Source organism: Vulpes vulpes, chromosome 2 (assembly GCF_048418805.1).
Source record: "Vulpes vulpes isolate BD-2025 chromosome 2, VulVul3, whole genome shotgun sequence".
Classification (NCBI taxonomy): domain Eukaryota; kingdom Metazoa; phylum Chordata; class Mammalia; order Carnivora; family Canidae; genus Vulpes; species Vulpes vulpes.
The window spans coordinates 125,291,703-125,317,978 of NC_132781.1; the positions used below are offsets into that span (position 1 = coordinate 125,291,703).

Consider the following 26,276-nt stretch of genomic DNA (forward strand, 5'->3'; position numbering starts at 1 on the left):
TACTCTGATTTCCTAGAAAGCTTTAGTTTCATTATGCTATCTCAGTGAAGTCTCTCACTTTACTCTTTTTCAGATATTAATTATCACATTGAGGTATATTAATTTGCACTTGCCTGCATTTTCCCTTGTAATGTAAGTATGCTATCTCCAAATAAACTGTAAGCTCAAAAGCTGTGGAAATACTTATGGACTTGTTGGAATATTTGGTTTCAAATTTAGGCTTAATTACTTATTAGTGGGGTAGCTTGGCTGAGTCAAGTTACTCTGTGCTCAGTTTCCTTCTCTGTAGAAAGAGGGGAGTATCACCCAGGCACTAACTTTTAGGGAGTGTCAAATGCAATGGTGTATTTCAAAGTGCTCTTCAAACTGTAACAGGCAATACATTTGTAAGCATTTATCACATCAAAAAATTTTTTGCTGTATCACAGATATTTTTAACACAGTACTGACAGTTAAAGTTCTGTTGTCTCCTTCAACTCAGAATGGGTCTGTGAAAATTAAGATCCCATGTCAAGCCCAGAAAATATTAGGAGATAAGGACTGTACAGAAAGACAGACTTAGAAGGTAGAAAAGTTGGAAATTGTGAAATCCAGACCCCACTAGTCACTGAAAGATTAAGGTCCAAACTCTCAGTCATTTCCTGGCTCAACATCAACTCCTCCCTAGTGCTTAGTATTCACCAAAACAATGCCCCTGTTAGCATACTATGTAAACACAGATTATCCAATTTAATCTGAATATTCACATTTTGCAGATAAAGGAACTCATTTCAGATTAATAACCTGCCCAAGTAAAGAAAAAATGATAGTGTCAACATTTAAAGCCAAGTTATTCTGAATCCAAAGCTTATTCTCTTAATCATCATATCCACATCCCCCTAAATCTGAAGGGGTCCTTTAGATGTAGGTTAACTTAGAAGTTGGCCAGAATTTCTTTGGTCTCATACTGGAACAGAACTTTTAAGAAAACATTATCTAACACATTCGAAGCAATAGTAAAAACAATTTTTTTTTTTTGGAACAGGGAGAAATTTACTGTAATCTTTGTCTGTGGATTCTAATTTGCTCTAAATACCCTAGATTACATGATGCAACAAATCAGAAGAGGAATAAATTCCTGCAATCACAAAAGCAATGACTTACAAATGACCAATACAGCAACACCACACCAATTAGAAGTTATTTCCCTGTATCATAAAGAATTCAAATAACACGTTCTTCATTTATTTTCCTATTGGAACTCAAAACTCATCAACCTTAATAATTATATTTTAAAATTTCATCTATTATGCAAACCTTTCTCCTTCTATTTAAATCCCTTTCCATTCTTAAAGATCTAGTTGATATTCTCCTTCTTCCAAGAATATCCATGAATTGCTCCAACTCATAGTAATTTAATCTTTCTCTGTATGTATATTGCTTCTGCCTACACCAAACATGCAACAAGTCACCTACTGTCCTGGGGTAGCTCTCCATTTCCCCACATATCTATTTGATATATATTAATTAGTAATATCCAATTAACACACTTAACTTTATTTCTCCAATCTTATTTGAGACTTACTCATAGTAGGTGCTTAATATTTGAAGTTGGTACTTAACTACCTTGACTGTAATTGCTTGCTGAGTTTCTGCTTTCTCCCCCATCTGCTTGTCGATCCCATTAGGTCCACAAAGCAAGAGCTATTTTTTCTGTTATACTTGCTAATGTATCCTTTTTGCCAAACTTATCACAGGAGCTTACGCATATAATTGGAATAAATGAAGGAATGAATAAATGAGCCTGCTAAATTGACAGGGATTATTATCTTACATTGAATGCCCACAACACTACCCCTACCCCAACAGCTATTTGTAAGAAATTTCAAATTTAGTTCAAGTGGATAAATTATGTTCCTAAATGAATTTATTTTATTCAACAAGAGAATCACTTTAAAAGAACCATAGGAGATAACTGCTTGAAAATTCAGTTTCCAGGTATATACAAAAAGGGTATTATAAATCATAAAAACTTACATGGGAATAAAAGGGAAAAGGCACCCAGAACACATCAATTATTTTTTCAATGTTTTATAGCAAGGAAATGTTGAGGCATATTACTTCAGCACAGAGCTGAAAAGGAATTTGCATGAACACTTTTCAAAAGCATGCAAGACGTCTTCACTCCATACATTTACACATTTATTCAATAATATTTACTGCAGTAGATCCTCGGGGTTTAGAAACCTGAACAAAAATAGTATGTTCCTGACCTCATAGAACCTACATTCTAACATATAATGAGAAAATTTATACAGTAAGTATTGATAAAGAATCAATTCTGTGCATAGCACTGGGCTTTTACTTTCTTGGCCTTGCTGCATCTCTAATATTACTGAGTGTAGAACAGATGATACAAGCAGTTAATCTGATTTAATAAATCCTTTAATTCTCTTGGTAAATACTAGAAAAGCAAAGGGATCATGGAGAAAGAGGGTCCAGAAATAGACTTTAATCCCTTTTTCCATCATCTTCCTATACTCTTAAATAGAAATACTGAGACAGTTCCTTGAGAGAGCAATCTCTGCTTTGCTTAGGAGAATTGGAGGTTTCCATGGATGTACTTGGGGTGTGGGGTGTGTGTGTGTGTGTGTGTGTGTGTGTGTGTGTGTGTAAAATAGGCAAGGATGCTTTCATTTATGGTGGATGTTCTGGTCCCTGCAATGGTCACAGCTCAAGGGGTTAAGGAGCAACTCTCTCCTGACATGGACATGCAGATCTCCATGAATTCTGCAATCCATGATGCACATTCTCCAGTTCAAAGCTTTTTTTTTTGCCCTTTGTTGTGATGGAATATCCTATTATACCCTCAAATTAAGCATTACTTTTTTCTAAACTAAGACATTCTCTTGCAATTTTACATGTAGTATTTGGGTTAATAATACAGACACAGGACATCCTAAGGGAGAAACTTTTGTATCAAAAGCCAAATCAATCACCCACAAATTAAAATCAGGGGCTGATGCATTGCTTTAAAAATGCTCCTTATTTATAGATAGCTTAATTGCATTAAGTGCCAAAGAATGTACTGCTTTCTTTGTAATGAGTTTTTATGGTCTTAGTCTCTGGAAGCTCAGATTCCATCTGTGACAGCAGACTGTGGTAGAGTTGGGCTATTAATAGCTGCTGGTACACACTTACTCAGAGCTAAGAGGCCCAGGGCTGTAGAGACAGCCAGATGGAGATAATACCACAGGGTGATTGTATGGACAAAAAGATGATCTATTTTTTTTTCCAACACAAAACAGACAACACTAAAAACATGACAATCCTGTTTTATTGCAAGCCAAACTCTCTGAGGAAATTTTTTTCGCCTTTCTAATTCTCCGGACTGGTTCTAAATCACATGTGATTTATCATTGCTCCCGTTGTTCAAATAACTCCTTACACAGTTTACAAAGACAAAAACATCCAGGTGGGTTAACAACCCTGATTACTAAAATGAAATCCTGACACAGAAATCCTGTTTCCTGATACAGAAAATCAGCAACAAAACAATTTGGCAATTATTCAAGGGAAAAAAAACAACAATAATACTGGACAGTCTTTTGAATCAGAAATATTTTCCTTTACACAGAAAAAGGGATAAAAATGGAATGAATAACACATCAGATATTTCTTAATGTGAAGAAACGACCAACCCCCCCCCCCCCAAAAAAAACTGGTTAGTGTGATTTAACATGATTATGGTCTCCACTCATCTTTATTTTAATTACAGTAAGAAAATACACAGCAAGATTGGAATTACACAGCTACTATACTTAATGTCATGTTGTGATTCTTTTAAGCCAAAGTTTTATGGACACTAATATATTTTTTTAATTTATAAAAACCTGTCAGGTGAATAAGAGGAAAAACTATTTTTAAGTATCTGATTTGTCACAAGACCGAATGGCTACATTATATTTTGGTGAAGCTGCACAAAATGGGAGGCTTTGGGTTTTCCTTTTTTTTTTTTTAAAGACTTTTAAAAAATTTATTCATGAGAGACAGAGACAGACAGAGAGAGAGAGAGAGAGAGAGAGAGAGAGGCAGAGACACAGGCAGAGGGAGAAGCAGGCTCCATGCATGGAGCCCGATGTGGGACTCGATCCTGGGACTCCAGGATCACACTCTGGGCCAGAGGCAGGCACCAGACTGCTGAGCCACCCAGGGATCCCACTTTGGGTTTTTACACACAATGGAAACAGTATCATTAAAAAATGGGCAAGAGATTAGCACATCATCCTGTTTGGTCTGCAACAACGGTAGAATCACATTGTTCTCATGAAGACAAGCACAAGGCAAGAGGTACAGCAGCTTGAGCTAAGAACTCACTTAGTTCTCACACATTGAGGAAATTCCAAGTAAACTAGATGGTGAAGTATGTACCCTATTTCATAAAGATAGCATAGAGATACCATATTTCATAGAGATGCCAGGAAACAGTCCTAAGAATAAAATAAAGCCAATCTATACAGAAGAGACAAAGGCAGCCGGTTCAAATAGATAGATAGGGAACCTGGGATGTTTCAAACTGTACCAAGAATCCAGAGTCTAGCCTATGAACCCCCATTTATTCAAGTTAACTATCCTCACTTTATAGGGAAGCTCTTTTCTTTTTAAAATAAAAAATTCAATAATAAAATATGATAATCTATTTTTAACACAAACAAATTGGTCAGCTTATTGTTTCCAAGAGCATTGGTTTAGGTTATAGAGCCACACAGCATCGGGTTCACAGTCTGTGTCTGCATCTTACTAGTTGCTTAAGCCCGGGCAAGCTTCTTAACTTTAACAAACTGTTATTTTCTCATCAACAAAAAAAGTAGAGCAGGATTGTGAGGGCTATAGAAGATATTCCATGCAAAGCATATTGCTCAGTGCCTAGCATATGGTTACACCTCAACAGATACATCATCTTCTTCCTCTTTTTCTTTATGATTTCTTTGCACTTTGGGTGTATTACAACTACACATATAGTGTTTCTAAAAGTTAAAGATCTGAGTTTGAATCCTTACTGGGAGACATTTTGATCAATACTCTTGTTTACTCATATGTTAAATGAAGCTAAACTACCTACCTTATAGAAATGTGAGAAGTAAATGAGATAATTCATGTCACATGCTTAACACACACTCTCATTTGTGGAAATTAACAATCATGATTTATCATCATATCCTTTCAAAAAGGTTGATATGGCACCTAAATGCAATAATGGATATAAAGCAGAACCACAGTGCCTGAACCTTAAATATTAGTTGATTCTTCTTCCAGCTTGGTTAGTCTGACTGCATGTATCGCATATTATAATTATGGGGTCTTCTGTATACCAACTTAATATTTATTGTTTCCAGGACCATTAGGTGACTTGCTACTACATTATCATTTCACAGAGCACCTGAGGTATATGCCTTACATGCTCTCTGCAAACTAGAGGAGATACTGTTCATCTTCGCTGTCATCCTTTTGTTAATATCAGAGAGCTAACTACTTAAAACATTCCAGATACTTCCAGTCGATAGGTCACAGGCTGTTTTTGCTTCTTGCTTCACTTCTAGCATTATCGTTTCTTCATTTTTAGCACTATCAGCTAAAATTTCCACATTAGCTCATCACCTTCAAGTATTTTCAGCACTAATGTATCAAGCTCATCAAACAGAACACCTTACCTACGTGTGCAATGTGCAGGGCTTTGAGTGAGCACATTCTACAAAGAGATTTTTACCTACCATTCCTAAACAGCGGGGAGACTTTGCTGCGCTGCTTTCCCTCTAGTGGAATGTTTACTAACTAGTCAATAATTTCATTGTCACCTTTAAGCCTTCACTAGTCACAGCAAGAATATGTGCAAGGATCTAAGTAAGCTAAATTCTCAGTATGCCTTGAAACAAAACCTGTCTGTACCGTCATACCAAATTCCACAGACCGTTTGAGCACTGGCAGGAGAAACATGGTGTTTTCCACCTTGACTTTGCCTTCAGTGTGACAAGGCAGTGTCTAACTTCAGGGCATTCAATGGTTATGAAATCTTGACACTTCACCTACTGTGGGAATGACATGTTTAAACAGTTTCTCCATTCTCCCAGGCATTTTCATATTAAGCTCTGGTGAATGGAAAGTAATGAGATGGACCACGAAGTGCTCTGTCAGGCAAGTAATGCCTCCCTCTCCCTCTTTCTTTCTTTCTCTCTTCCCACTCTCCTCTCAGTAGCACAGCTGACAACTTCAAACATTTATTAATATCGATCCCCTAGTCTCCTAACAATCAATAGTGAATGTCCAAAGAACCAAGTAATATTCAATGTGCAGAACCGTATTTATTTTCACATAATACTGCAGGGAAATTAGAGACGACTCATTATATGAATCTGTTTATCTCTTAAGATTAAGAAATTACTACTACTTCTACACACAGTTCAGGGTTTTAGCTAATGTGACTCCACAACAGCCCTGGGGAAATGCTCTTACTACTTCTCTGGTTACATTAACCTATTGTCTAGTGATTTTCTTGGTAAAATATGATTTTACAATATCTAGATTTCTTAAAAGGATATCTGCTATAGATGGTAAATTGTTTGGCTTCTAAAAATAGAAGTAGCTAACACGTTTGAGGACTTGCAATGAATGTGCTAGGCAAGATCTTATGGGTTATACATACAAGATGCACTTCATTCTCATGCTAACTCCATGGAGATAAATCCCATTATCATTCATGTTTTGTACAGAAAAAGACATTGAAATTTTAAAGTACAGTGACTCAACTAAGGTGGTAACAAATTAGTAGCAGAACTAGAATTCAGAATTATTCTATTTGAATCAAGAGCCAAAGGTTTTAACCACTGCCTTACATGTCTTTCTTAGCGATATGTATTTTTGTTTCAGTTTAGCTATAACCATTTCTGTTTTGGTTTACCTATAAATATTACAATTATATCAACTCAACATCCTTGGTATTGAGGTTTCATTAGCAAGGCACAGAGCTCCAATTGATGCTACAATACTGATAGCATTCTCATATGAAAAGTCATAAATTTTTATGATTTTCATAAAGGTCAAGAGCTTTGGTTTGTGGCCCAAAACTGGACTTCAGAAATTGAAATCAAAGATGATCTAAATATTTCTTAAGGATCTATTTACCCATCTGTAGTTATAGTCTAGTAGAAAAATATTCAATGCCTAATAATCATTCAATCTAGTATATATTTTTTTCATTTATTTGGAGAGAAAGTAAGATTGAAGTGTTCCTTTAAGAGCATATCAAGAAACTAAAAATTGTGAAATGTGGTCAAATCAAGTATAAATTTCAGATTGTTCTGAGTTCCCAGTCTACTACTTCACGAGGCAGCACTGAGCCCAGTCCCACAGGTGAGTGAGTCTGGGCCCTACCCTCACAAGGCCCTGTTAGTCCTTAGGAAGATGTTCATCTTGGATGTGTCACCTGTCCACACTGGATCTGGAGAGGAATGACCACTGCTTCACATTTCTCCTTCCTTTCCGGTTTCTAAGACTTGGAGAATGAGATCACACAAAACCTTATAACTCAGTCTATTCCAGCCCTTGTAGTCCATAGTTGAAGAAACACAGGCCCAGAAAGGTGGTAAGCTGGCAGAGTTGGGCCAGTTCTATACATTTTCTACTGTCCCATGCTCCCTCTTCAGTGTAGACAGAACAGGATTCATCATCTGTGAATAAGGCTGACAGAATGTCCTCTCTGCTTAATGTCGTTCACCAGACAGTGCTTTATTTAAGGAAAACAGATAATGCTAGTTCTGCATCAAAGATACCCCGTATATCTTGTTAGTTATGGCCTAATGATCTGGGCTGGAGTCCCAGCTGCACCAGGGGTAAGCTTTGTGACCTTAAGTAAGTCACAAAACCTGCCCAAGCCTGAGTAAGAAAGTAATGGCCATACCACCAACCTCACAGGGTTGCTTGTGTTGCATTAAATATGCAGTAACTCATATTTAATACTCAACAATATGTCTAACGCATCATAAGCACTCTATTATTTTTGTTATCACTATTGTTTTGCCAAATTGCAACAGGAAACTCACCAGCAGGTCTGTAAATAATTCTGCTTACTACTCCCTGCCTAATCAGCTGCCAGCAAGCCCACTGCAGTCAAGACACAACTTGCTAAATCTCAAATGGGTAAAAAAAAAAAAAATTCTAGCTCCCCACTCAACTGGAAGTATGAACTCCTGTAGAACCACCACAATGTATAGTTTGGCTGTGGCCAAACTTCTCGAGGCTCTTGACTGAGAAATGTCTCCAGCTAACATGCTTGGAAAGGTCCACTCATAATGGCATGGTCCTGATACATTGCCAAGTATCCAGTGTAAGGCTATTCTGTAAAGATAAATAATATTGAGATCTATGGCAAATATTGCATTTATCTTCTGATTTCCTTTGTTTAAGAGTACAGAGGCCAAATGAGAGGTGACACTGTTCCAAAATCCAGCTAACTGTATGGCCACTCATATTTTGTAAATTTGAGCTGGCCTTGTTTAGCTCCAAGGGTGACACTGTGTACTTGCTTTTCTGAGATGAACCATTTAGACACTGATGCTCTCCCTAAGTCTGGACCTTGCAAGGAGGCAGTGCCTTGGGTGCTCTGTGGCTTTGCCTAATGAGTGACAGCCAGGTTTCTGTCATTTGCAAAGCACAAACATTTGTGGAATTCTGAGGACTGTTCCTTATAGAGACAAGTCACTGCCAAAGGTCACAGAGATAGCTGCAGACACAGATGCAGTATTAGGACATATTGATTAGCCTTCTGGTTAGAGCTTTATTATGTAATTGACACAATACTATCTTGGTGAGGTATAGGGTGACATTTTGATAGTTTGCAGCCACTGGACTTGCCTTATGCATCACAAACAATGAAAGACTACATTTCTCTGGAGTTTGTAGGCCTCAGAATATAGCTTCTGTCCATCTATCCATCCATCCATCCATTCAACAAATGCATATTGAAGACTTGGTGTTATGTGCTATGACAATACCAATCAATAATGATGGTAAGTGGTGTCCTGGAGTTTCTAATTTAGAAAGCAAAAATAATCCACACAACAAATATAGTATGTTAGAATCATATGGGTGTAGGCAGAATAAGTTGATGTGGCCATAACGTGGCACAATGAAATATTGAACAGCAGGTTCCAATAGAAATAAAATGTGAGCCACACATGGAATTTAAAATTTTCTAGTAGCCACATTAAAAAAAGTACAAAAAAACTCCAGATGAAATTAATATTATCTTTTATTAATTTTATATCTTATATTTTACTTAACACAATGTATCCAAAATATCATTTTATATGTAATCAACATTAAAACATTATTAATGAGATATTTTACTTTTTTTGTACTAATCTTTGAAGTCTGATATGTACTTTACACTTACAGGACATCCCAAGTAAAATAGCCACATGTCAAAAGTACAGTAGCCACATGTGTGGTGACCTTCTTGGATAGCATCCCACTAAGAAGTTCAAGAGATGGAACAACTGCTTCTAGAATAGAGGAAAATGGAATCAAAGAATTTGACTTAAGAGAGATTTGGATATCTGAGCCGATTTCCCAAGTATGTTTGCTGCCTAGTCCCACATCCCACCCTGCAGTAAAAGAATGTCTTTCTCATTATTTTAGGAGCCCCTTTGTGAGAAGACTCTATGTTGTATTCATAACAGTGAGCTTAGCATATACCCATTCTAAAGACTCATGTCTTTACCTGTTAAATAAATATATGCAAAAAAATTAAAATAGCCACCTACCACTTGCCACACTCCAGGTCATTATTTTGCATACAATCTCCCTAACATTTATAATGATGTTACAAGGAGCCACTAATACCTCCATTTTATAAGAGAGGGAGCTAAAACATGGAGTTAAAGGATTTTCCAAGATCATCATGCTAGAAAGAAGGGAGGAAGAAGGCTATGTGCAAACAGACCTAGTAGGAGGGAGAACATTTAGACATTTAGAGACAGAGAGGAAAATAGACTAGACTCTAGAGTGAGCCACAGCATAGACTTAAAGTGGGTATGTGAACAGGGCTCAGTGTATGTGAAATGACTGTCGAGAGAGAGAGAAAGGGAGGAGGGCTACTAACAGAAGGAGAGATAGAGAGAGAAAGGGGGGGCGTACTAACCTAATTTATGACTAATTAGCTTGTTCAACAAATCTTACACGATAATTTGTATATTTTCCCCTAGCCCTTTATTCTGTCCTCGAGGTAAAGTTTCCTTAAAATAAGAAACACAACTGGGGATCCCTGGGTGGCTCAGTGGTTTGGCACCTGCCTTTGGCCCAGGGCGTGATCCTGGAGTTCCGGGATCGAGTCCCGCGTGGGGCTCCCGGCATGGGGCCTGCTTCTCCCTCTGCCTGTGTCTGTCTGTCTGTCTGTCTGTCTATCATGAATAAATAAAAAAAAATAAGAAACACAACCAAACTACTGTTTTCCAAATGCAAAGGGCACTTTGGATAATAAGAACCAGAGAAACTCTTGTCAGAAGAGGCAATGGAGTTTAAGCTCAGCCTTCGCCCTCTTCAACATTTCTGAAAAATGGATATCCATCTTCCCTGTGAAAATACCATATCTAGGACCATCCCTTCCACCCCTGACACACCAAACACCAGAAGAATGTTCCATAGTCTGATTCCTAGGTCTCCTGCCCTGTAACTTCTAATTAGTTGGGAGCTGGCTCTAACTCTGCCCTATGTGATCTTCCTCTACAGAAAGGCATCACATGCTGGTGGAGGTGGCAGATGCTGGTGGGGGTGGCAGAAAAGAAACCATAACTTAAGACTCAAAAACAAAACAAAACAAAAAGCCAACAAACCACCAACCATAGATTCAAATTGAGTCCTAAAATGTAGGTGCAATTTCCAGATAATTAAAAACCATGTATTTGAGTCAGCCAGGAAGTTGAATGCGAGAGCTAGAGCTTGCTTGTCCTTATAAAACTCAGTATTTTCTCATTGTTACTATAGCTTAGAAAAAGATTTATTAAATCTGCTGACCATGCTAAATAGTCATCAGCATCTTCAAGAGCCAGGATTCCATTAAAAACAAATTTACAAGCTGGAATGATGAAACAAGATAAAGTTCTAATTTGCTGACTTCTTAGCTGTGTTTGGATAGCCACTAGCCCCCATGCTGGGGTGTGGAGGAGCAGAACAGAATGCAATAGTGTTACCATTTCTGCAATTTTATTCACCCTTCTTTCCAAATGTTTATTTTTGCTTCCTTGGGGTATTATGAAGAGTGTGTTATAATATAATTTTTCTGGGTTTCTGCCCAAAAGTCAACTTTAGCATCATCTCTGGGCAAATAGCACAGACAAAAGAAAATAACACTTGGGGCCAAATGATGAAAACTTGAGGCTTGTGTAGCCTTAGCTGAGAGAGCAAAGAGCTAAAATGAAAAACTAGTAATGTTGGTTCTTCTTCTCTACAAGAATTTCTAGTTAGAGGAGAGGCAGTAGTGGAAAGAGGATGGGTTTCAAGTACCAACAGCTTTGAGTTCAAACTCAAACTTGATCAGTTGTTGCCTCATTGAGTACCCCTGCATGAACTTAATTTGACACTTAATTCAATTACTCCTCTGTGCCAGGCACTTTGTCCTTACAGAGCTTAAAGTAAGTTATCTCTCTGAACCTGTTTTTAAATTGAAAAGAAGAATATACAATTCCATTTGCAAGGTTCTTATAATTAAAATGAGGTAACACACGTAAAATTACAAAGCCCAGTCCCTAAGCATAGTCATTACGTGACAAATCTTAGTTCCTTTTGTCTTCAGAAAACCAAATAAATTTCTCTTTTGTGTTAACTTTTGATTTAAAAGCACAGCTCTAGGGGCGCCTAGGTGGCTCAGTTGGTTAGGCATTTGACTCTTGATATCAGTTCAGGTCATAATCTCAAGGTCCTGGGATTGGGCTGCCTTGACCTCTCTGGTTGGGCTCCCTGCTCAGCAGGGAATCTGGTTGCCTCCCTCTCCCTGTGCCCCTCCCCTCTCAAATAAATAACTACAGCTTTAATAATAAATAAATAAAAACACAGCCCTAGTATATAAGCAAAAATAAAACCAATAGACAGTTCCATAAATCTAGATATTCTTCAAATACCCCCCAAGTCTTTTTGGGAGATCCATCAACTATGATGACAGAACTTCAAAAATCAGGCACAGATACTACTTCTAATACTTCTATTTTGACTTTAACTTGGTTTTATGGAAAATTTTCTTTCAATTATTAGCAATGTAATGCTTTTAGGCTAGAATCCTTGATCAGGAGAAGAAACAAGATGGACAAATAAGAAACAAGAAGAAATTTGAGTGGCCAATATGCTATTTTATATGCATTAAATTCTGAACTTGAGTCTTTAATATAGAGATTCAGAAGAGATCGACATAGTGAGGATTTTTGGGAAAAAAGTAGCATTTGAGCTGAGACTTTTAAAGAGTAAGGGAAATTATTCAAAATCTTCTACCCTCTTTTTGAAGACAGAACGCACCAAAACTCAAAGCAGCATCTACTTACAATAATGCCTTCTGTTCTTGAATCCCTATTGCTGTCAACTCTATAATTATTCACTAGTACAAATTCTACCTGGGTTCTATCTCATCCAAAAGACAACATAAACTACTCCTCAGAGAAAGAGAATTGGTTTAGATACCACTGCAGGATTTTTAAAGGAGCTAATAATGAAGAGGTTTGATGTTAGAAAGCTTTTAAAATTATAAATCCTGTTTGGACTGGACAAGCTTCACAGATGAGCCTTCTGTGATAGTATTTCATCCCTATTCGCTAACCGTATCATTCTGAAGCTATAACAACCACACTCCATCCTTGGCACAGAAGACAACATTCTCCCCCCCCTTAATGTACTGTACAGTAACGCCTCAGTTACAGTCTGCACATTTGTTCACCTCAACTTTCTTCAATCTTGTGAATTACCTGATCAGCCATTGAGGATGAATGTAATGGGAACCTAGGACTTCTCTGAAATTACATGGTCTATTTTATGTTTGTGACTTTCTTGGCAGTTTTTCCCTACGTAGAAGATTCTTACTATTCATCAAATTCTCCAAGGGTTTCATGAGTCTTCCTAACCCACACTTCCACCAAAAAGTTTAAGAACCTGTATTTTAAATCTAGGATGAAATTTCTATTTATACCATGTCCCAATGGCTATATTCCAACCATAAACTCAAAGAAAAAAATGACACACTTGAATATTTCACTGTTTTTTTTTCTGTGTTAAAACAACCAAGTACTAATTGTTGGAAGGTCTGACTCCTAGACTTTCAGCTGGTAAATTAGATTAAAATGAGTTTTAAGTGCAGGTTTTTTTCCCCCATTCTTTAAAAAAAAGATTTAATTTATTTATTCATAAGAGACACACAGAGAGAGGCAGAGACATAGGCAGAGAGAAAAGCAGGCTCCCTATGGGCAGCCTCATGTGGAACTCGATCCCAGGACCCCCAGATCATGACCTGAGCCAAAGGCAGACACTCAAACACTGAGCCATCCAGGCACCCAGTTTTTTTTTTTCCCATCCTAATACTTAAAAATTATCCAGGTATCAGGCTCTATAAATAGTGATCAACTGGGGTCTTAATAGGAACATTTTTTATTAGCTATCTAATTACACCTGGTAGTCTGCTGAGCACTATCCTAGGAGAAGTACATAAACCCATTATTTTGGACCTTGCAATCAAATTGTTTTATCAATAAGGAAGATTATAAAACTATCCCACCCTCTCTTCCTCCAGCAGTGACACAATAAAGGAAATTAGGTTTTAAACAGTCCCAAGGGAAATAAATTCCCAATGAGCTCAAATCCTATTTTATACATTCCTAAAAGAATGGCCTTAACAGGGTGTAAGATCACAAAAGTCACTGCTATTCTCTCAGGAGAGAAAAAGTACAAGTTAGAAAATATAATTCCCCCTCCACTTTGGCTGCAACTAACCAGGGGACTCTCTACTTCTCAAAGCCTCAGCTTATTCTTCTATAATTTGGAGGTAATTCTGCTTGTTTCATCTATTTTGCAGCTATCATGACCATGAGATAATGATTTCAAAAATATATTTAAATATGTATTTTCAGACAAATAAAAGGTCAACTTCTTTCCTCGCCTTCTTGGATATTTTTCCTTCTCCACACATACAAATGTTGGATGTCATTATGGAATTGCAGCCATTTGTTTCAGGAATAGCCAATCACTTATCTGGAAACCCAGAAACTACAGGCAGAGTAGAAGACCTATATACCTAGCTCCACTCTGTGCAATCTAATTTTTAGGAAAAAAAAATTGACATGCCATTCAGAAAACACGCTGGATGCTGAAAAATACGAATCCATTGCAAAGTAGAGCTCAACAAAGCCAGCTGGGTTTAGCACCTACATATCTTTCCTTTCATTATTTTGCCTCTATAGATCATTATACAGGCTCCACAGAACTTTCACATACCTTATTCCATCTTTCATTAGTAACATCGTGAGATGTATAGAACTAACTTTATTCCATCTTTCAAGTGACTGAATTTTTACCTTTATTCTACAGAGTGATCTGAAATTAAGGCAGTCTTCAAAATCAAAGTCTTAGAAGTGCCTGCCTGGGTGGTGCTGTCGGTTAAACCTCTGACTCTTGGTTTTAGCTCAGGTCATGATCTTAGAGTCATGAGATGGAGCCCTGCATCGGGCTCCACACTTAGCATGGAGTCTACTTAAAATTCTCTCTCCCCGTCCCTCCCTCTCCTTTTGCCCCTTTCCCTCATGCTCTTTTTCTCTGTCTCTAAAATAAATAAATCTTTAAAACTAAAGATTTTAGGGCACTTAGATTAATATTTCAACTACCATGGCTCAAAAAGTTCCCAGACACCTGATCTCTACAGACTTGTCTCCTACCACTATCCCCTTCCTTTACTAACCTTCAGCCATACTCATTTTTAAAAAAATTCTTTCCACATGCTGCAACCCTCAGGGCCCTTGCACATGCCATTTCCTCAACTTGATCTACTCTTGCCCCAGTTTTGTGTGTGGCTGACTGATTTTCATCTTTATTTCCCAGTTTATATGAACTCAACTGAGATTATGTAAAGCCATCCCACAATGGTTATTCAGTATCTCTGTCTCTCATTGCTTTCATCATAGATAATTTACAATAAATTCATTTACTGGGTTTTGTTTTATTTTGCAAGTCTCTTCCACCAACTTGTAAGCTCCATGAAGGATAGGCACCATGAGGGTGGGAGTCAACTCACAATTAAAACACCAGAGGTATACCATTGCCAGTGCTGATAGAGTAGGTATCGCACTACCATATACTGGGCACTCAGTAAAAAGTTGTTGAGGGAAAGTAAAGAGGCAATTTGAATATGTATACTAAAGTCTGTTGGCATGTACATGTATTAAAACAGAAATGTTATTTTAAAAATATTTCTCCAGCTAGTGTAAAGCCAAAAACAATTTCTGAGTAAGATTTTGGAAGCCCTAGACCTGAGTTGTCCAATACAATAGCCATGAGCCACATGTGGCTATTGCACATTTGAAATGAGGCTATTCTTAATTGAGTGTGCCTTAAGTATTAAATACACACCAAGCTTGCACAATGTAAATGTATATTCTTACAGAATGTAAGAAAAATATAAAATCTGATTTATAATTTTTATTTATAATTTTCATCTCCATTACATGAATTTTTCAATGGATTAAAATTAATTTTACCTATTTTTAATGTAGCCACTAGAAAATTAAATTACATGTGGTTTGTGTTATATTTTTAATATTTATTTATTTATTTATTTATTTATTTATTTATTTATTTATTTATTAGAGAAGGAGAGAGAGAGAAAGAGAAAAGAGAGGTGGGAGGAGGGGCAGAGAGAGAATCCAAAGCAGTGGTCTCCACTCAGAGCATGAAGCCTGACGGGGGCCTCATACTCACAACCTCGAGATCATGTCCTGAGCTGAAATCAAGTCAGATGCTCAACCAACTGAACCACCCAAGTGCCCCTGTATTATATTTCCGTTGGATGATCCTGGTGTAGAGCATTCTAGTTAATGTGATTGTTATGTGCTTATCCTTTTTAAAATTTTGAACTCTCTATAGTGGTATACAATGCATATATATGTAGTAGTCTTGAAATCAATGCCTTAAATTCATAATATCACCCTATAGCTTTTTAAATCTTATGCAGGTTATTAGGAAATTACAGGTATTACACACTATGATACTTCTGACTTCTAGGCAGAAAGAGATCTTTACAAAATTATATGGTCAGTATTTGCCCTCTTGTTAGCCTTATCTTTTAACTTTACTTCCAGAGTCACCACCACAACCTAGGCCACCATGATCTCTCATCTATATGGGTGAATTCACTTCCTAACTGGTCTTCCACCTCCAATGCATTTTTTTTTTTCAAACAAAGCAAGAGTGACTGTTCTAGAGTACAAGTCTTATACTGATCCCAGGATAAAAGTCCAAATCCTTACTTCAGCCTCCAGTTCCAAACATAATGCTGGTCCTGCTTACCTCTCCTCTTCCTCCTTCTTAAACTTCACATTTCAGCCATTCTGAAATCTTTGAAGTTCTGGAAAGGTACCATACTTCCTTTGGCTTGGGAACCTTTGCTTCTTCTTCTAGAGCCCACACGCATCACCCACCTTCCTTTTATTCTGTTCTCAGTTTAGGGTCAGAGAAGACCATTGTGTAGGATTATGAGGAGAGCATCTGTTGGCCTCCAGGAACCTTTCTCTTGCTGCCACCACTGCCACCACCACCACCACCACTACTGATAGAGAGCTTATAATATGCCAGGTATATGCTAAGCACTCTGATTTCCCATTGAGTCTTCACCACAAACCTGTGAGAAGACAGCAGCAGCTTACATGTATCTTACACAGTATGCCAGGACTTGTCCTCAGTTCTTCACATACATGATCCCAGACCCCAGGACAATACTCAGAATTAGGTACTATTATTATCCTGTTTACTGATGAGGAACTAATGCCCAGATAGGTTTAGTCTATCACTCAGCTTCTTAATGGGAGCTTGAGCTCCTGTAGCTTGACCTCACAGCCTGTACTGAGTCATGGCAGGTGTTTTTCACCATTTTAGAGAAGATGAAACAGAAGATCAGAAAGGTTAAGTAACCTGCCCAAAGTGGTCGAGTTAGGATTTGAAAAACCAGTTAGAACCCCCATGATGTTTCTTTCAATGACCCTAAACATCCTCCCAATAGGTCTTACAATTGCCTATCAGCTTGTTTGATGATAAGCTTGTTCTTTAATTTTTAAAAGTAGTTTTAGGTTTATAGAAAAAGTGAACAGATAGCACAGGGAATTCTCATATATATCCTGCTGACTTTCCCCTATTATAAACATCTTCTGTTAGTGTGGTACATTTGTTATAATTAATGGATCACAAGTGTTTTAACTGAAATTCATAGTTTAATTCATATTTCCTCAGTTTTTACCTAATGTCCTTCTGTTTTAGAATCCCATCTAGGATACCACATTACACAGTTGTCGGGTCTCCTTAGGCCCGTCTTTTGTGGCAGTTTCTCGGATTTTCCTTGCCTTTGGTGACCTTGACAATGTTGAAGAACATGGTCAGGAATATTGTAGGAGGCCTCTATGTGCTTCTCTCATAAATGAAGATCAGAGGTAAGGCCATTTTCATTACATCACATCATGGCCACCTACTATCAACATGACTTAAGACTATTCACGTGGACCTTCACCACCCAGCTAAAGTAGTATTTGTCACGTTTCTGGTCTCCAAGTTTACTCTTCCTGACCCCTCTTTCCAATAGGCACTCTTTTGATAGATGCCTCTATATGCAGCCCACACTTGGGGAGAAATGGAGAGCTACGCCCACTTGCTATGCTCCTTGAGGCTGAGTCATCTATATAATTTTACTTGGTGTTCTGATTAGATTTTTCTCTGTCCTTTATTAATTTATTCAATTATTTATTGATATCAGTATGGAGCCATGGATATTTACTATGTACTTTGGTTTCTATTCCAATACTAGTATTTCTTCTTTTTTTTTTTTTTTCCTAAATTATTCCGTTTGAGACAGTGGCTCCTTTGTCTCTTAGACATACTCCTAATGTCCCCTTTGACATATTCCCACCAACGTATTTTTATTCAAGAACCTCCTTACATTTTGGCACTATAAAAGGCTCCAGCCTCATCTTGTAGATTTCCTTCCCCAGTCCTCGAATCAGACATTTCTGGAAGGATTCCCAGTTCCTTTCATTGGACAATGGTTTTAGAAATAAAGATGTAAGTGCTAGTTGTACCTGTTGCTACTAGGGTGTCATTTTTTAGGCTCTCTCAAATGACAAAGAAATATATATATGTACATAAGTCCATGCATATACACATACTTAAAAATATCTCTACATGTTATCATGTGTATCTTCAGAAAGTTAAACATGAGCTTTCCCTTATATGTCCAACTCTAATTCATCACCACATAGGATCATCAGCTTATCCTTGTTCCAACAGTCAGGAATGACTGTGAGGATCTTAAAGGCAACAGCAGTACCTTAACTCATCGCTATATCCCAAGTCTAGTGCTTGGCAAAAGTAATGTACATGTGGACTTGTGGTTCCAATAATTTTAATTCTGGAAGGAAATACAGATAAATTTGTAAACATTACCAAATACAGATTTCAAAGACTACAATCACAACAATTTATTAGGGCAACAGTATAAGAGGGTGCATTAACAAAGGTCTGATTTAAGTGTGTTTATTCAACTCTGTGAAGGGAAAATGACAGCAATACATCTAAGCTATACAAAAAGGATTCAGGCTTCCTTGAAAAGGATTCAAGTGGCATAAAATGGTTTGTTTCTCCACAGCAATTTACATTTATTAAAATAGATAATAAGTATAATCATTGTCAAAATAGAGCTTCCACCCTGTATAATGTCTTAATATATTCTCGAAGTTCCTGACAAACAGGCACAAAGCCATGGCAGATTAGACTCTAAGTGGAGGATCACTCTAATAGCACAGCAGAAAAACCAATCTCACACTTCTAGGAAGGAAAATAAGACCCGAGAACAGCCTTTGAAGGCGAAGGGTAAAGTACAAAGGGAAAGGTGCTAAAGTGGTGCATCAGCTGGAAGGGAAACTGGGCTCTAATGTGACACTCTGCATTAATGATGCTAATTTATGTCTGGGTAAGTGTGTGTGCATGACACAGAGGAAATTTGAAGAGGTCTATATTATACCACGGTGGAGCTCATCTTCAATCTCTTGGAAGGGTACGTGCTTTACACTGGAACTGCCTCACATGGGCATATATTATGTAGATTCTGTGTCAGTTTCATACGCACAAATCACTTGTCTCCTTAAATCTATTCTGGAGCATTTCCAATCTGTTCTTTACACTGCAGCCAGAATGATCTTTTTGAAAAACAAATGTGATCGCTGCTCCCCATCTTCCCAACATTTAAACATTTTAACACTTCCCTTTATTCCTGTGATAAAAAATAATAATAATAAAGTCCTCTTACACCCTCAAGGCCCAGCAAGATGAGGCTTCTGCCTAATGCCAATCCTGTGGGAACTCAAGTCATACGGGGGCATCTTTCCCTTGCCTGGACACACTCCTTCTGTGCTACTACTGTAGGGCCCTAGGTGATGCAGTTCTCTTGCCTGAGTCCTGCCTCTTGCTCCTCTCAAAGCAGCTATCACCTATCAAGGCTATAGGATTTAATCCTATGACCCCTTCACCAGGCAAGCCTTCCCTATCTGGGTCCAAAAGTCTTTTACACACTCTCACAGCACCACAAACTCTCCCTTTAGAGTGCCTATCATAGTTATGAGTGAACATTTCATCTGTTATTTTGGATTAATGTATTTCCCTATAGGGCCTGTTACTCCATATCCCTGGCACCTAACCCCATGCCTGGCACACAAGAAGTATCCAGGAAGTATCTCTTCTTGAATAAAACAAATGAAAAATGACCACTCCATCTACCCACACTATTGTTAGGGCTTTCCTGAATGTGAAGGCTCCTCTTGAGATTCTAAAGAGTAGGTCATCACACTAGAAGTTTGATAGGTCGCCCTTGTAATGAGTACAGGAAATATCACTGTTAGGCTTTGGTGGTTTCCACAGAAACAGGAGGTCCCTTTTATCATATGAGTTATTAGTGCAATGAAATGGAAGTTTATTAATGCATTGTATGCACTGTATGGAAGTGGACAAAGAGGGTGTAAAAAAGGCAGAAAAAGTCAGCTGTGGTGATGATTATTTACTAATCCTAATACATAAGATGATTTTTATCAAGTAATTTTGCTTTATTTCACAATATCCCAAATGCTGCTATTAGTTTTCAAACTCTAATCATTGTGCCTGAATTTCACTCAACAAATATTTACTGAGCATATTTATTACACGCCAGTCACTGTGCGAGACCCCGGGATACAAGCTGAGCAAGAGACCCAAGGTGCCTTCTAAGCAGAGGACATAGACAACATGCACTGATAGTCATTTCAGATTAGCGAATGACTAAGCCTAATAAGGAAATAAGTCATGTTCCATGTGAGTAAGATCATTTCCACTGTTTCAGCATGCTCTTAAGTGATCCAAATGCCTCACCAGAGTAACCTGTATCATTATTGCTCTGCGATATCAACTAGATCACAAAATTTTCACCTGACAAAGGATTAGAGGTTCTTATGTTTTAACCTCAAGGTCTCCCATAAGGATTTAAATGTATTTTCTCCCTCTGTTTAAATAAATGACTAAGGAAAACACAAGGTATATTTTTTCTAAGGAGTCACTATCCCTCCAAGTCTCTATTGTCAGTTTTGATGTACCCCCAAGGATCACAGTGCATTATTCTTTACGATGCTTATCTCAACAGAATATGTTTCATGGAAGAATATTTTTCATTTGGTTTTAGTGATAAGTAGTTTAAGAAGCAGTAGCACAGAAATTTTAAAGACATCTATGGGGAGATAGTAAAGTTCACAAAGACTAAATCAAGACTCTCTTCATAACCATTAGAAGAAACCTTAAGACCTAGGACAGTAGTGGCAGCATAACTGGCCCTCAACAATTATGGGTTAGATGTTGCTGAATGAATGATAATACTTTGAGAAAATTAGATAGTTGAAGCATGGGACTATAGTAGAGAGGAAAGAGGAAAACTAATATTGAAGCAGTTAGCTCATCAAGAGCCACAGAGAAAGGACACCAAAAACCATATCCTTTTTGTCCCCATTTGACAAAGGCCATAGATTCATGAATGGTTGGTCAGGAAGCTGGGAAAAATCTCAGAAACGGATGAACAGCAGCTCAGAGGAGCCACAGCTCAAGACTAATGCTCTAGCCTATCGTCTTCAACAAAGAAGAACAATCAGCAGATTGATAAATTCTTCTGTTCACGCTCCTGAACAAATAAACTAATTGCATCTTTGTTTTTAACCTAACAAATCATAGCTTGATTACAGGTCATTAGTGACCATTAATACATGAAACTGTTTGCATTTCACTAGTGTATCTGAATTACGCAGTCTTGCCTTGCACACCAGCTCAATCAAGCTTCCAAAGGGAAACCCCGTTATCAGGCCTCAAGTGGGACTAAAAACAAACTAACAATTAGCCTCTGCAATTGAACTGTGATGCAGAAGAATCCATTAGTTTGGTTCATTGTTGAACTAGCTATTCCCTTTGTAGTGGAGAAATGCTCTTTGGGCCCAGAGAGGTGGCCCAACCACCTCTATGAACATTTTCAATTATTCCCAGTGACTGCTAGTGTATTGGTGAGCCACACGGACCTCCTTGTGTGATACTAGTACAGGCAGTCCTCAATTCCTCACAGGATGGCTGATTAGAGGTGCAGATATGGGCCCAGAGCACAAAGGGGACTGTCCAAAATATTAAGGGACAGGAACAGAGACTGTTTGGCAAAGTGTGGAGGCAGGGTAGGGAATACATATACGTATACACAGACATGTCAACTGAAATTTAAAGACATGCACAAGACATACACAGACATGTCCAGAAATTTAAAAAATCCAGTTGAGGGTTTGGATTACCCATATTAGAAGCCAAGACTCAAAAAGAATCTGACCATTGCCAAGCCTCCATTTCATTTTGTGCTGAGCAGTCAAGGAGGAGCAGGTAGTGAATAACAGAGATTAACAATCTCAGAAATATTTGAGGACTTTCTAACATAGCAATTGCCGTTTGGAAGCAAATCCATGGTCCATCTCATATAATGTTCTGTTGCTTCAAAAAAAAGTCCCCTGGGGAATGCCATGTTTGACTATTAACATGCTGAGGCCATACGATTAGAGGAATTGCTAATAAGGCAGGGGAAGGCAGCCCATACATTGCTGAAGCCATTTTTACTTTTTTATTCTAGGCTAGCTGCAGAGCATATGACTCATGCCTCAGCTCAACATGTGCAAAGACAGCCTAGAGTTCCATGCAGTTTAAAAAGCTCTTTCAAATGAGTTATCCTGCTCATCTTTATTTATATCAGCCCCTGAAAAAGTCAGATTATTAATAACACAGTAATGGTGGAAAACGCAAGCTCTAGAGTCAACTTCTGTTTGCAAGTCAGGTCTTTTCCACTTACTAGCAAGGTGACCTTCAGTAAATTACTTAGCTTTTCTCAGCTTCACTTTTCTCATCTGTAAAACACAGATAATGATGGTACCTACATTCAGAAGGTGACTGTCAAACTCTAGTAGGTAATGAACACACAGAAAGTGCTTAGCGTATTTAAACATAGTACATAATAGGTGCTGAATAAATATTAACTGCTATCGTTTCCCTCTTTGTCTTCCTCTATGACCACAACCAGCACCCACCATGGCCACCAACTCAGCTACCACTATCATCACCACCATCTCCCAAAGGAAGGTAAAGAAACTAAGTCTTCCAGACAGACTTTTTCCTAAAGTCCCTGAACTACTGAAGGACTCAGGTAGGATGAAGCCATTGTCTCTTCTGACCATACCATTCTTTCTACCTGGAAAATTTTCATTCTTCCTTCCTCTCTTTATCCTTCAGGTCTCAGCTGAGCTATGTCTTTCTTTACAAGCCCGCCTCTGAGCCCTCGCACATCACCTCACAGCCCCCTGTGCATCCCAATCACAGAATTTCTCATCCTGCTTTGTCCTGTGTCCCCTACTGATGCATGAGTTCCTTAAGGGAAGAGACCAGCTGTGGACACTACACCTCGGCATTCCAGTACAAAGCACAGCACCAGGCAGATAAATACTTAGTAAATGAAAGGCTGACGGCACACTCCTTTCACACCACTCTGCTGCTACATGGAACAGTAGGACTTCTCGCTGGAGCACCATTCAGGAAGTCAGAAGAGAGTCCTCCCTGGCTTTTTGCCTTATGCAGCTATTAAATAATCTTAGCCTCAGGATGAAAACTCAAAGCAATCTTAACCGAATTTTAATGGATTCCATTTCCAAAGAAAGTAGCGTAACTTGTGAAAATAATGCCTCAAAGTGATGCTTACATTATGTTAACATACGCACATTCTTTCATTTTATACCTCACACTCAATCACAGAGTTATGCACAATGCTTAGTTACCAATCCCTCAGCATTTTGAAAAGGGCACCGTCTTTGTACTTGGAAAGGATTTTTCAGAAACAGTTGGACTTGATAAGGTGCAACGAAAAGCATTCTTCCTCACAACAAGCTCTCAAAATTCTGACTCTGAACTCTTTCCCACTTGCCACTTGTGTGCCTTTGGAAAGTTCGAGTCTGACATGACACAGGTCAGAAAAACATGACCAAATAACAAAGTGCACATACCCCCCCCCCTTCCTTAGAGGAGGCAGGGCTGGCATAAAGGTTGGCAGCTTCAGGGAAACCCATTCCAAGTCCATCTAGTCTTATCTCATTAAGGCAGCAACTTATGCCAAACCAAATGAAACGCACATCCCCAATCAAAACCACATTAGAACACACTGAAAAGGTTACCTGGCTGGTAGGAATGAAAGGTACACTACATTATAAGAGATGTAAACTCTTTATTAAAATAGATCAGACAGAAAAATGTGGAGTTTTTCTATTGCAAGGAAAGAGCTAGACCCCACCCCCCAACACAAACACCCCAAGGTATTTTTTGAAAACAAGGCCTGCCCTTTTTTCTTATATAAAAAAGCACATGAAGAAATATAGGCTATGTGGATCCTATATAAATATATAAAGCAAAGGGTGCATAATTTGCCTTGGGACACCGAAGCCTGACTCACCCATACCCATTACTTGATAGAGAATATACAGGAACATGTATCCATATCCATAAATACGTACACCTACTCTTTGTTTCCTTCTCCCTTTAAGTCTTTGACAACGTTTTTCGTTTCATTTTCCTAGAGTACGTATTTGTCTGAATACTCTTCTTTCCCCCCACACCTTTTCTTAAAAGAAACTTCTAGGGGATCCCTGGGTGGCTCAGCGGTTTAGTGCCTGCCTTCAGCCCAAGGCGTGATCCTGGAGTCCCGGGATCGAGTCCCACATCGGGCTCCCTGCATGGAGTCTACTTCTCCCTCTGCCTGTGTCTCTGCCTCTCTCTCTCTCTCTCTCTCTCTGTCTCTCATGAATAAATAAATAAAATCTTAAAAAAAAATAAATAAAATAAACTTCTGCAGGTGTTACTCCTCAATCTGACTCAGAGTTTTTATCTATCTCCATTACAAACTTCCACCTCAGGGGAGAATTCTCTAAGGATTCTTTTTCTCAAATAAAAATTAGAGTTCTTTGGTACCAGGTATTATTGCCCAGGGCCCCCATACAGTGGAGGCCAATTGTGGAGGCTGTGAAGCTCAACAGTCTCACCACATAGTTTCAAGAAGTGAGTAAAACAAAGCTAGCAGAAGCCTTCATGCTACTTCATTCCAATCAGGTGGGATGGCTCCATGGTTATACTAAAGGGCCTCCACGCATTTAATATGGGTTAGAAGTTACTGTTTTCTACATAGTAATTTCCAGATTTCATTCCTAATTCAAAAAATTGCCATTTGGTAAGGCCCTTCATTCTTCATTGTACGCGGTAAGAAGCTCTTGTCTGTTTCTTCGCCTCCTGACCCAATGCTTTTACTCTGTTAGAGCAGTTAATACATCTGCCTAATTTTCTAGCCTATTCTACATACCTTGCTAGCATTTATACAGTAGGATCTACTCTTACAGAGCCTTGCCTCTCTCCTGGTTAGCTTTATAACCAGTCATTATTTGTTATCGCTGTGTACCAACACATTTCATCAAAACACATTCTGAAAACACTAAGTCAAACAGTGCCTATTATCTACACGTTCTTTCTAAAATGTGAATTAATTTATTTGAGTCCCCCAGAGTAACTTTAAAGCAAGTGGAACTATTCAACACTTCCATATTGCTATTTTATTAAGAATAGTAGGTATAAATAATAATACTAATACCTTTATTTCCATAGGTGCTTTCATCTGGATAATTCATGCTTCATTATTGTGCCACTATTCTCTGTCTTGGTTTCTCCCTTGGCTCCTGTGACAAACATGGGGTTCAGATCCAGACTCCAGGAGGTAATGATGCTTCAATTTTTGGTAACATACAGGTGCATTACACACTCCCCAAGCGCCCCCTCCCCTCATAGCCTCTTGGTAGGAGGTTGCTCCTCGTCTGGCAAAATCCAGGCTAATACAGTAAAATAGCCAACACTATAAAACCTCTCTGTGCTTCAGCCTCAACTGGAAGTGGGCTGCCTTCACATTTTGGAGAGCAGGGATTCTCAAAGTGTTGCTTCCAACCAGCAACAGGGACTTTACCTAGGACTCCACTAGAAAGCAAACTTTCGGGCTCTCTCCCACTCCTATTTAATTAGTCTCTGGGAGGAACCTAGCAATTTATATTTAGCCAACACTTCAGGTGGTTCAAATAAACATTAAGATTGAAAACAGTGGCCAGAAGACTTGTACGAAGTTTTCAGGAGCCTGGGGGCTTTTAGGGGAGTGACCTTCAGTAGTTAAACAGGGATCAAGAGTGCAAGGATACAAAGCTATTGAGGTAAGGCTTCACAGTCTAGGGCTAGGAGCAATGGGTAAAAATACAGACTGCTCTGGTACACATAACTTTTAAGCAACTACAAGTATTCAGAAACAGGAATGGGTCACTTCACTGATTAGAAAAGCCTCTCTTTCTCTTAAAGTGTCCAGAGGTATTGGGATTATACTCTAGAAGAATCAATGAATAAGGCAATACAAG

The 26,276-nt window shown here is 38.4% G+C and overlaps 1 protein-coding gene across 13 annotated transcripts in view; it reads right to left on the reverse strand.

Annotated features, from left to right (window-relative positions):
* The window catches only part of PPP2R2B (protein phosphatase 2 regulatory subunit Bbeta), a 443,029-nt gene that overhangs the window by 218,809 nt on the left and 197,944 nt on the right, over positions 1 to 26,276 (reverse strand). For 5 of the 13 annotated variants that reach the window (XM_072749915.1, XM_072749919.1, XM_072749916.1 and 2 more), the window contains one exon: positions 25,475 to 25,559. The exons of the other annotated variants lie outside the window; for them this stretch is intronic. In XM_072749915.1, the coding sequence (XP_072606016.1) occupies positions 25,475 to 25,511 (37 nt within the window). In that variant the 5' untranslated portion in view covers positions 25,512 to 25,559. The remainder of the gene's footprint in view (positions 1 to 25,474; positions 25,560 to 26,276) is intronic. 13 annotated transcript variants of the gene reach the window in all.